Below are 12,100 nucleotides of genomic sequence, written 5' to 3'. Positions count from 1 at the left end.
TGACACCTGCGAGAGCCTCAGAGGGAGAGAAGACTGCTTTGAAAGATGAGCTCTCTCTTTTTTCTCTCCCTTCTTTTGAAGAAGGCCACCTGCATGTTGGACGCTCCCAGCGGTGCCCACTGGTTTGTCACCCATTTCAAACCGCCAAAGCAGGATTTCTGCAAATGCAGCAATTATAAAAGCAGACATTGAAAGTGGAATTCAAAAGTGCCTGTGAAGAGATGAAAAACACCTTCAAAACAACGGTATTTCTCTCCCTCTGTGTCTACTTCTTTCTCTTTCTTTTACTTGCTTGTGTTTCCTCAGAACCCTTCCCCCTTTCCTCCTACACTAGACAAACATACATGAATATATTAATAATGTAGATTAATTGCCACCCCCTGTAAATCCCCCACTTCCTCTCTGTGGCATCTCTGTCTCCCCTATAGTGTGAGTTAGTTTTTGGGTCATCTAAAGATGGATTTTAAAGGCAGTAATTGGAGGCTGAGCTGATTCCTCAGCACTGCAGGAGGCTGCTCCATTATCTTTTACCATCCTGGAGTAATATGCTCCTGTCCAGCCTGGCCTCATCATCATTACCCACGCTGACACTGCCCCAATGATGGAGAGAGAGTGAGAGGACAGGGCATACATCATATCACAACTCATCAGTCTTCCTGCCCCCGCCTCGGCAGCAAACTGTGCTCACTCATATGTTCATTCAGAAGCATCATGGAGATGAGGAGAAATGAAAGGAGCGGTTTGTATTCATGTGCGCCACGACGTATCGGTAAACAATACATCATCACCCTGGCCTTCTCTGGCCACATGATAAAGTCATCTATCAAAGATCCCCAATTGAATGTTTCATTATTTTCTTTTTTCTTTTTTCCTTATTTCATTCCTTGCACCTAAATGCACATCTTCTCGGCCAGGCAAGTGAAATTGCCAGATAGTGATATATCAAACACATTTCCAGACAAGCGAAAATGGATGGGAGTATCCACCAGTGTGCTCTGGCAGCGGGATACAGTGTGTATGCACACACAGACACAGAGTTCTGTTTGTGAGGCCTTATCACGACACAAAAGAAAACATAATTCTCCCTTCTTCTAGCATTATGACTGCCAATGGCCCGAGCAGAGATTACTTTTATTGAAATGACTGATGGATAGATGATTCACTTACTTAGACAAATGTATTTGTTGTAAGTCGCTTTGGATAAAGGCATCTGCTAAATGCCCAATTTTTTTTAAATGTAACATGCTGCATACAAATATGTACTGTAGTATGTGCCACTGCTACAAGTGTTAGTTTACTTACAGGGCAGAAACAGTTGTAACCAGCTATATTGGATTAGCAGCAAGAATTTCACATTTGCTGGTTTCAATCACTGTACTCTATGAACAACTCAGCTACACCACAGCGACCTGTGTCTGGCCCCCATTTCATGGCACTGTTCCTTCTGATTGCATTGCCAAAGTAAAGTATTGCATTTCTTTGCATAGCATGACACAGTCTACAATGGAGGCTGATGGATGAATCCCAAGTGGGCTATGCATTAGGAGCTGCCATAGCTGAGAGGCTGATGATGAGGTACACCTGCTAATTGAGCATCCTGACATGTTCACATGTGTCAGAATACATGGCAATGTTAATGATTACAACACATTCTAATGAATGGTTGCCTGATCAGCATTTTAAATGAGACATTTTCTACCAATCAGAGCAACGTTTGCCATGTTCCTAAACACCTCGGCTGTAGGAGGCAGTCAGATTTACTCTTATTTTAATTATGGCTGCAAGCACAGAAGTTTTGGCAGGAACAAAATCTGTGTGAAACTGTGTTTGCGAGCATTGCCATTTTCAAAAGAGTGGACATGCTTATTTTAATGGTGTATTCTTTGGATGTCATTCTGCAAGAAACAAAACATACCGTACTTTGTCTCTTGAATTATCGACATAATTGAAAGGCTAAAACGAGGCTTGGTGATTTATTTTTCCGGTAGAGCACACACATTTTCCATGGGTTGACTATGTTGGAGGTCAGAGAAAATGATTAGAATCTTTGTACATCCGCCCAAATTGCCCCCAGACACCCCACTGATACAATTAATGTTCAGAATATCTAATGTTCTGGCATGTTAGTCAATCTGTACAGTGCTGTTAAGAAAAAGCATGTTTGTTGATGATGTTAGGGTTATTTGGCCATGTTTATTTCTAGCATGATAATACACCCTGTCACAAAGCAAAAGTCGTCTCATAAACACGACAATGAGTTCAGTGTTCTTCAGTGGCCTTCTCAGTCACCGGATCTGAATCCAATATAACACCTTTGGGATGTGGTAGAACGGGAGAGATTCACAGCTTGAAAGTGCACCTGAAAAATCTTTGAAGAAGTTTTGCATGATGAAATCCTGTCATTATGGACCAGAATCTCTAAGGAATGTTTCCAACATCTTGTGGAATCAATGTCACAAATAATTGAGGCGGTTTTGAAAGCAAAGAGAGGCCCAGTGTAGATGGTCCATTCTGGTCTTCTCTCTGAATACAAACGTGTCTGCTTAGAGGGCAGCTAAGCCAAGCTAAGCTGTCTGTATGGATCCAGAGCGGAGCCGGGTGAAAGGATGAGTCAGAGAGATCGGGAGGTCATCCCCACCAGGCCAGAACAGAGGCGGGTGAAGAACTATCGATCAGCTGAAAGTGGTAGCTGAAATGGAGCAGGCTCATACTAACGCTGCTGCAGTCCAGACTGCATCCCAGGCTGCATCCCCAGCCCCAGGCTCGCAATCAACAAGCAGAGCGGAAGTAGAGCATCAGCAGGGAATCTCTGCACCACCATCAGCACTACCACGCAACCAAACGTGATGTATTAGCCACCCTGCTTGCCTCATCTCCCCGCAGACCCCCCCCCCCAGGCGGGGAGCTCAGCTCTGTGTGTCCCTGGTGCCTGACCTTGGCATCTCCTGGCGTGCTGAAGCGGACTGTCGTTTGTATTCGCCAGGGATACCTGCCCCTCCCACCTGACCCATTGATCTAGATGTATTGCAGGTGTGGTGTGAGCCTTGCAGGGGATTTGTCCTATAAAGTTAAAATATAGTGCTTCTACTTCCAGCCATGTTTTATTCACAAGCTCCCTCGCCCAGCAAGAGATGCAATTGATGGGCACTGTGCTTCAGAGGAGGGTTTAGTTCTTCTCTGTTCACTCTTAGAGCAGACCCTCAATACAACACAACTATGTGCTTTTGTAATGTGAGCATTAAGGAGAGAGTTCACATTGCAACCTTCTGGACATTTTGGGGAACATCTGCCGTGAGGGAGATAACCCTAACCCTAACCCTAACCCAAAATAAGATCTCTTATGTGAGATAAGACTGTCCACGTCCCTGACTGTTCTCTGAAGTACTCTAAACTATAGATGGTCTTGAAGGTTGGTGAAAGTTTTGGACATTTTGACATTAACAAGAGATTTGAACTGTGTAACTGATCAATGTTTCCAGTCATAACATGTTGACAGTTCTCCATTAGTTTCGTAACGCTCATCAGCACAAGACATTCTCACCAAGACACTTCTGACTCTGATCCCTTTGTTTTCAAAGCATCTTCAAAGCAACTTCACCTTTTATAGTTAGGCAGGTCTGACTGAACAGGGCTGTACTGAGAGTTTGTGATGAGCAGGGGCTGAATTCAGATAAAGGGCATTTAACACTAGAACAGCCATGGGTGGGGTCATTTGACCATTTGAGTAAAAGAATATACATATCTTTACACTCGATCAAAATCACTTCAGGATAAGCTAGTATAAAGCTATTTTGTAGTTTTTCTGTGTAGGAGGCAGGCTAATTTACAAGACACGCCAATTAGTGGTCTTTGTGTGTAAGTATCAGATTCCCATTGTAAAGACTATGTTCAATTGTGTTAAATTGTGTTAAATTGTTAAATTGTGAGTCGGGGGCATATGGCGATTTCTTTTAAATAGATACATGATAGTTCACATGTAATGACTCGACTTTTCAGGACAGGTAATGAATTGGACATTCATGACAACTCACTCATGTGACCACTCACTCACTCATTCATTGTTCCAAGACTGGTAATGAGACATGCAATTCACCCGCCCGACATGATGCTGGTTTTTTTTCTCACTCCGTCAGCATTCAACAACAGCATGGCAAAGGTGAGCTATGGCACTCTATTTAATTGGACTTTAGTTTGTGGCTATCCACTACTGCCTTTGAGTGAGTTAGAAAAAACGGTAAGAAATGCGCTCACACCTCACACCTCAGTAAAAGGCGGTAATTGCATGAGTCGCGAGAGACTTTTGAGATTGGTTAAGGTGAAAATTGGTGCCACCATTTTTATTAATTTTTTCAAGTATAATCTAAACACTAAACTAAAACAGTATTTTTGGAGGAAGGAATCAAGCACAATTAAGCACAATCCATAACCAAATTAATATTTTAAGGAAGAGTTGTCTGGTCAGCAGCATGTCATGGTAACACTTCAGTTGGTGGTGAAGAGGTTTAGCTATAAATCATCTGTCCTCATAAATAATGTACAGCTGAGAGCAACACAACGTATTCAGAGCATCAATACTATCCATGAGCTGTCATATGGTCCCCCAGGCATCCACAACCCCCTCATACACGCACCTGTCAGAGAAGGTGTCTGAATGCCCTCTCTACCACCACTGTCGTTGTGCCCTTGAGCAAGGCACTTAACCCCTGACTGCTCCAGGGGTGCCTGAAGGGGGCTGACCCTGTGCCCAGAGCCCAGAGCTCTGTTCTCCCTAGGAGTGTGCAGTGCTGTGCTGTGCTGCTGTATTATGCTGTGTGTGTGCTGTCTTGGGGGCGGGGGGGGGGAGGATAATTTCCCCTCGGGGATCAATACAAGTATATCTTATTCTTCTTTTCATATCTGCTCCTCCTTTCTTCAGGATTTTCCTGTTAATTAGGAAGTGGGTGGTGAGTTCCAGGGAAATCTTTGTTGCAGGAAACGACCCTGCTTTCTCTACAGTAATTCCCTCAATTACGGAATGAGAAATCAACTGTACCATCCAGTCCCAACTATAGTGGGAGTAGGCTTTCAACATGCCTCCTAATTTCCTACACCAATTGAACCTGGCCATGGGATTCTCAGCATGATCCCTCATTACTTCCGTCGTAAATTGCCTCTCTCTGGAGGATCACTATCAAAGCAGCCATCAAGTCCAACACTTCCAACCCTGGTCTGGCCCGCTATAATGAGCAGATCAGATCTCCCACCAGTGAGAACAGGCTGCTGCTATTGGAAAGTGGTTAGTGGTGTTTTAGGAGGCAGTGGGAGGTGACTGATCTATGACCTGTCACCTGCTACCTGCCACGTAGCAGTCCCCCCATCCCATCAGATGGGGGAGAGAAAGAGAGAGAGAAAGAAAGAGAGAGGGAAATGTGGGTTGTTCCCAGGTGAAGAGACAGGGGGAGAGAGCAGAGACACCCTCATTAAAAGAGAGCGTTCATTTCACAAATGCTCACACCACTTCAATACATTGTCATGTGGTGATGTATGGCTCTGCATGGTGTTACCAGGTCTTTATTCCCCTCTCCTCTGCACCACATTTCTTAGTTCCTTCCAATTAAAAGTCCATTGGAGAGAGAAGAAGTGGGCACTACACACATGCTGAGTGTAGTTGATGAAAGGACTTCTCTCACTTAGCCTGCGTGATAGCTTCAAGATACAGTTTGAGTGCCATTTTATACTTGGAACATATCCATCGCCCGCTGCTCTCATTTTACTTTCCCGTCACGTACCAATAATATTGTAAAAGGGAGAAAATATTTTCTCATCAGAAAGTGATATCTAAATCATTCACAATATTCTGGACTGTTGAAGCATCACGTCTACTATTTTATGTCAAGAGTGGACCAGCATACAACACAGTAAATAAAAGTTATGGACAGGTCATTAATCAATGTATTCTATGTATTAGATCCGTCTATGAGATAAGAATAAGCTTTCATTATTCCATATAATTATTGCAATGATATGCTGTTACTTATCTGCTTGGGCATGTTGAGTTGCCCCAGCATTGTGCTGACATGAATAAGTATAAGCACAGATGGTATGTTTACCTCTCTCTCTCTCTCTCTCTCTCTCTCTCTCTCTCTCTCTCTCTCTCTCTCTCTCTCTCTCTCTCTCTTTCTCTCTCTTTCTCTCCTCTCAACTGCACCATGAATTATGCAGGCCTTCCAAATCCCCAGCTCAATGGTGTGCTTGACCTGCTCTTGTGGGAGCAGTGGCCAAGGTGGTTGAGTTAGAATGCGGATGTTTTAGGAGCAGGTAGCAGAGAGCAAATCGCTAGTCTGGGACAAGAAGGCCGGCTGCTTCTCATGCTGGCTGTGTCACTCTGGCTGACGCCATAAATCTCACTTATTTCTAGATCCAAGCCAGACGTGGATAGAAATTATGGTCCAGAACACATCACCAGTGACTGCGCCGTGCTGAATGCTAACAGAGTGGCCCATGATAAACCGGGCGGGCAGTTGTCCCACACGTCACAGGGCAAAGGCAGAACAATGCCATCAATCTGTGAGCCTGAGACAGGGCTGATTAGCTATCAAATAGGCTCTCAAAAACTAGCATCGGCTCTGGGGTCTCAAAAAAACGGGTATCATTGCTGTGCATGCAATATGGTGGGAGGTAGTTGCTCAAAATAGGTGTGTGTGTCAAGTATTTTGGGTGTCAAATAATGTTTCAGAGTCTTACTAACTCAGGTTCCAGGTAGTATCACTAGTTAATAGAGTAATCATGTCCTGTATCATGGGAATGTGACTCATGTTTCAATGTGACCTCAGTCCCATTCGGCCTCAGCTGCGAGTTCCTCTCCTGTTGTGCACCAGTGGCCTCCTCTCTGTTGTGCCTTTAATTGCGCTGTCTGAGTCTGTCTGAGTCTGGCTGTGTGGCCATTGAAGCATCCTTGTAACATCCCACTGTGGCTTATTACTGCCAGAGCTGCTCTCTGCTGCTCTTCCCAGACCTTTGTAATCTAACATTAGCCTGTGTTTTTACCAGGTCTCAACCGTTTACCTATCATGTATTATAGAAGACCCTCTGGAAATGGAGGAATCCTAACAGATAGAATTAATTTACTGCAGCGCCTATTTTAGGGGAATTGAATCAAAGTCGGCAACAGAGAGAGAGGGGGTTATATGCTATATAACACTGTCACAGTCTATAAAAATGTAATGAAAAGCCATTTGAAGATAGTGCCACATTAAGTGTTTTTGTGATTCATTGGTACAGTATCTCTTCGCTCAACTAATAATCATTCCACTCTTAGGCTGAATGGACTCTGCGTAATTGACACTTACAAGCGACCAGGCTTCTTTTTAACCAAACTTAATCCTCCTTTTCTCTTTTTTGAATGCCTCTTATTCACAAGCACACAAACACAAATGAACGTCTAAGGAAGTCATGCAGTATACAGAGCTGTATAGTGTATGAATCCTGTGTACTTCTCTTGTGAATATAGAATATGTTGATAGGAAGTCAAACGCAGCAGACAGGGCCTGTCAGAATGTGTCAGTATTAGTCATATGAAAGGATGTGTCAGTTTCTTCAATAGACATTGTTGTGGGATTAGATTAATATGAAAACCTTAATTCTGCATAAGTAGAAGCTCAATAGCATATGAGAGCCAAGTCGTCAAAGCAGGCACAGCTTTATCTGAGCAAAGCAAAGAGGGCCTCTTCTTTCGCTCATTGAAAAGCTTTCCCAAAGTCAGACCTTTGAATGCATTGTAAACCTCTGTATAGAGGTACTTCAATAGCAATTAAGTGAAAATACATTTTCCACTGTAGGATTAGAGAATAGCATTGAAGGTTCCACCATTGCAAAAACGAGACAGTATTATCTAAAGGCTGTGTACAGTAACTTCTCTGCAACGCCAAGGTTGTGACATGTAGTGGTGCTTTTGCTTACTTAGCTGTCTAATGAAACTGAGCTGTAATGAATTGAATGGTCATAACAGACAATTTCATGATCATGTCCGACTAAGACAGTAGAGACTTACTTATTTAGACTTACCCGTCTTAATATAATTGGTCCAGTTAGCTCTGGTGACATGACATATGGCGGCTGCTGTGTAATGAAAGGTTAAGGGCCCTGTTCTGACTAATGAACCTGTGCTGATGAACTCTCAACTAGGCCTGCCCACTCACTAACAATGCTGAGGTCATTCAGGTGCCCACTCACTATTAGTCTTCCTCTACCTCTAGCCATTTTCTCGCTAACACTAATGAGTCCAGATGAGAGCTGTCCACCCAGTCACAGTGCTGATTCTAGAGCTGTATAACCAGTAACAGTACTGATTCTACAGTGTCCCTCATATTAATTGTGGCGATTTTGGAGATTTCCACCCAGTAACAGTGCTGATTTCTGGAGCTGTCCTTTTAATACTGGTGCTGAGATGCACCTCTTTCACACCTTTGCCCTCACTAACAGTAGTTCACTGAGTAGTTCCCTGTACACCCACTGTCTCCATAGGGAGAGAATGGTTAACTGATGGGTTCAGTGCTTCCAGTGATTGGGGAGTGGGACCTCTGTATATGACCAGTGCTGGTCTCTCTCCCTTACAGGACACAGAGATCCTGAACACGGCCGTGCTGACAGGGAAGACGGTGGCTGTCCCGGTGAAAGTGGTGACCATTGGAGCGGACGGGACTGTCACCGACGTCTCAGAGGCAGCCAAGTGTCGCTCTACAGATGAAGATGTGGTCAAGGTCAGTGATCGGGAGCTGATGAGAAAGAAATTCGTTTTTGTTTCCCTCTATAGAAAATAACTTTTTATACTTCCATATTACTTATAATGATTATAAGTGTTGTAATGGTTATACATCTTGTTATTTTGCCCATGTATATTTGCCAAAGACTGATATAAAACAGCATGGTTTTCATAAGCATTTATTTTTCATCAGTACTGACATTTAAGAACAACCGACCAAGTCGGTGGGTTAATATCCCCATATGTAGGTTAATATCCGTCAAGTAATTGAATTTAACTCCTTCAGACCTGGAAAAGTGTGTATTATTTCTAGCTTTTTTCTTACTTATATTACATTGCATTGGATGTCAGGACCGAATAGTTGTGAAATCTCAACACTACTTATTGATATTGATATTTCTCTTAAGAAAAAAAAACTAATGATTTTTATGTCAAAACATAACTTCCATAGACTTGCTCAGAGTACATCTCTTTAGACCTGGTGTCCACTATAATGGGCAACTATTTACATCTCTTGATGTCCATGGTAATGGACAATGACTTTAAAAAAATCATGTGCCTAAATGTGTTGTGCATGACATGTATGAGATATATGTCAATGCTTAATGTTTAACACATCAAATGTCAAAATTAAATGTCAAAATTATACATATACATATATATATAATCCTGTTCCTTTCTTAGAAGGTTCTGAGGTACTGCTGCCATGTTTGACTTCAGTGGGATGTAACTTTTTAAAATGTCAACCAGTTGGGACATACTTGCATTTGATTAGTTTGGGAGGGTCTATTAAATAACCAATGAGAAGACTGTTATGTAAATCATACATTAACATCGAAAGAAAAAACACAAAACATGTGACGTCCGTTGCAATTGACGCTGGGCCTAAGCAACCATTATGTTCAGTGGGATTGGGATTGGGAGTGGGATTTATTGTGAATTGAGTGGACACAGACATAGAAGTTGTAAACATATCAATTGTAATCAGTAGCCTTCCCATGTCAAGGACATACACACACTTGAATAATAATCTTAACAAATTGTGTCATATGATCTTATGTTAGCCACTGGCAATAAGCATGCAGTCTTTTCACTGGCACATGATGCAGGGGAGAGCAGCTAGTTGGCAACACTAGCTGTGTCTGATTATGAGAACTCAAACGTTGGGAATTATTAAACCAAGAACCAAGATTGGAATGGATGAGAATGAATCTGTGATGATTGACAATAAACCGGCATTACAAAGTATTGTGCATTAAAGTTTGTGTTAAATCGATAAATACAACTGGAACAGATACAAAGATTTTCTATTTTTAGAGAATCTATTTTAAGATTTAAGCCTCAAGGAAGGATAACAAACACTGAGAAGGTTAAAGCATTTGATGTGTGATCGCTACTGACAGGTCGCTTCGGTTTCCTTTTATTTTCAGTGCCTCTTTCAAAAACCAGGCACAAAACATAACACCAAGACCACTACAGGGGGATTCAGCTGAGCACCCACGTCAATGGTTTCGTGCTGCTCTCGCCGAAATCATCCCAATGACTTACAATGACTGCTTAATTATCCATGAAACCGCTAACTCTCCCAACCTTCCAATCTGTCTGCAGTCTGTGTCCCATCGTGACTGGCTGAGATAACTAGAGACAGGTCCATTATGTGCCAAAGCCTCCGTCCACTGATGTCTGTTTCCCCCTCTTTGTATGTGTCTTGAAGATGAAGATTAATTCAGCCAGAAAGACAAAAACCTGGGCCATCCTAATTTAAAGGCACATTTGTTATTGAGACATCCAGTAAAGCTTCCTTAAGCCCCGTATGGCACCCTACAGTCAACCAGCCTTAGCAGAGAATAGGTAGGTACACTAATGAGCTATAGTGAAGAAATATTGTGATCGTTTGCTTTGAACATCTTAAAACTTTGGCTATATTCACTTTGACATTGACTCCTCTTCAGCCGTCAAGCAATAATACAGTAACAAACCACCTCCATACTGAGTAGCTTATAGAGAGGGACTACCTCAGATGAAGCCATCGAAAAAAGTGACATTTGTGCTTTGAGTAAAAGTACTTGCATTAACCAAATCATTGAAGGCATATATATTGTATCAGTTAATTTTTAAACATAGTCTTGGATCATGAGTGTAACCATGACTAATTTATCAAATCTGGGCCTGGGGAATTTGTGTTATGAAAACATAGAGTGACAAGTCCCCTGAATAATGAACCACACACCTCATTTAAGTAGTGCTTTATGTATTGTAGGTTATAATTACATTTGGTTTTAAAAAGATACCTCATCTTATATGCTTTCTCCTCCCCTCGAGAATAATGCTAATCAAATCTGTGTTGACGGGTACAGGCGGAAATTAGGCTCTGTGTTTGTTTTTATATCTCATAATTTGTATATACATTTTTTGGGGGGGGTTTTAAGCATTGATGGAGCTGCAAAAGGACCTCTATGACCAAGTTCATGCAACCTGTGTGTGTGTGTGTGTGTGTGTGTGTGTGTGTGCGTGCGTGCGTGCGTGCGTGCGTGCGTGTGTGCGTGCGTGCGTGCGTGCGTGCGTGCGTGCGTGCGTGCGTGCGTGCGTACGTGTGTGCTCCTCAGGAGGTGAGTCGTCTCATCAACAGGGATCTTCTGACATGTTTAGACTCTGCGCCTCCATCTTTGATGTGCCATAATGTTCTGTGTGTCCCTGGCCGCTCTCAGCCATTTTTTAACCTCACTCAATGGACATAGAGTTGAGGGAGAATGAGTGCCTGCCCACATTCCTTCTCTATAACTGCGCCAGGTCCTCTGTACCACATGCCTATGTACTAAGACTTGGGGGGGGTTGTGTGGATGGATTTGCACTAGCCATGCCCTTATTTACCCCACTGTTCCTTTGTCCATAGCGTTTTCCTTTAGCTTTACTCTCATCATTATGTGCAGTTTGAGTTTTTTTTTTCACTGTGCCCTCTTGCTTCAAATCCCTCAGATTAACTCTTTGTCGGAGCAGTTAACATCCACTATGAATGTGTTGAGGCAGCTGGGCAACCTAGAGTTATCAATCCTCTTTCCCCTGAGCTGTCACCACGGGAACCACATCGCCCTCAGCAAAAATGATTAGTGCTGAGACCAGTTCTGTGGAAAGTGACATCATCATTGCTCATCCCTTCTCCATTTCTGATCAGTGTTGCAGGACAGATATAAATGGTGAGGTACTCTGTATGTGAGGAGGGCACTGGTGTAGATAACAGCTCACTTCATAATCACACACATGATAAACACCTGATACAGGAATGTAAATATACACGGCATGAGTGACGCACAAGTGAATCTTCACCTAGAGCATGAGTGAATCTATTTTCAAGACTGTTTT

General features: G+C 42.7%; 1 protein-coding gene across 1 annotated transcript in view; it reads left to right on the top strand.

Annotated features, from left to right (window-relative positions):
- The window catches only part of LOC308157840 (transmembrane protein 132C), a gene marked incomplete at both ends in the record, with an annotated part of 110,893 nt that overhangs the window by 81,708 nt on the left and 17,085 nt on the right, over nucleotides 1-12,100 (top strand). Inside the window, one exon of the mRNA XM_080531441.1 lies at nucleotides 8,595-8,738. Coding sequence (XP_080387567.1) covers nucleotides 8,595-8,738 — 144 coding nt within the window. The remainder of the gene's footprint in view (nucleotides 1-8,594; nucleotides 8,739-12,100) is intronic.

The sequence above is a fragment of the Nansenia antarctica genome, assembly GCF_963989245.1.
Source record: "Nansenia antarctica genome assembly, chromosome: 5".
Classification (NCBI taxonomy): Eukaryota; Metazoa; Chordata; class Actinopteri; order Argentiniformes; family Microstomatidae; genus Nansenia; species Nansenia antarctica.
This window is presented reverse-complemented; position numbering and strand designations above follow the sequence as displayed.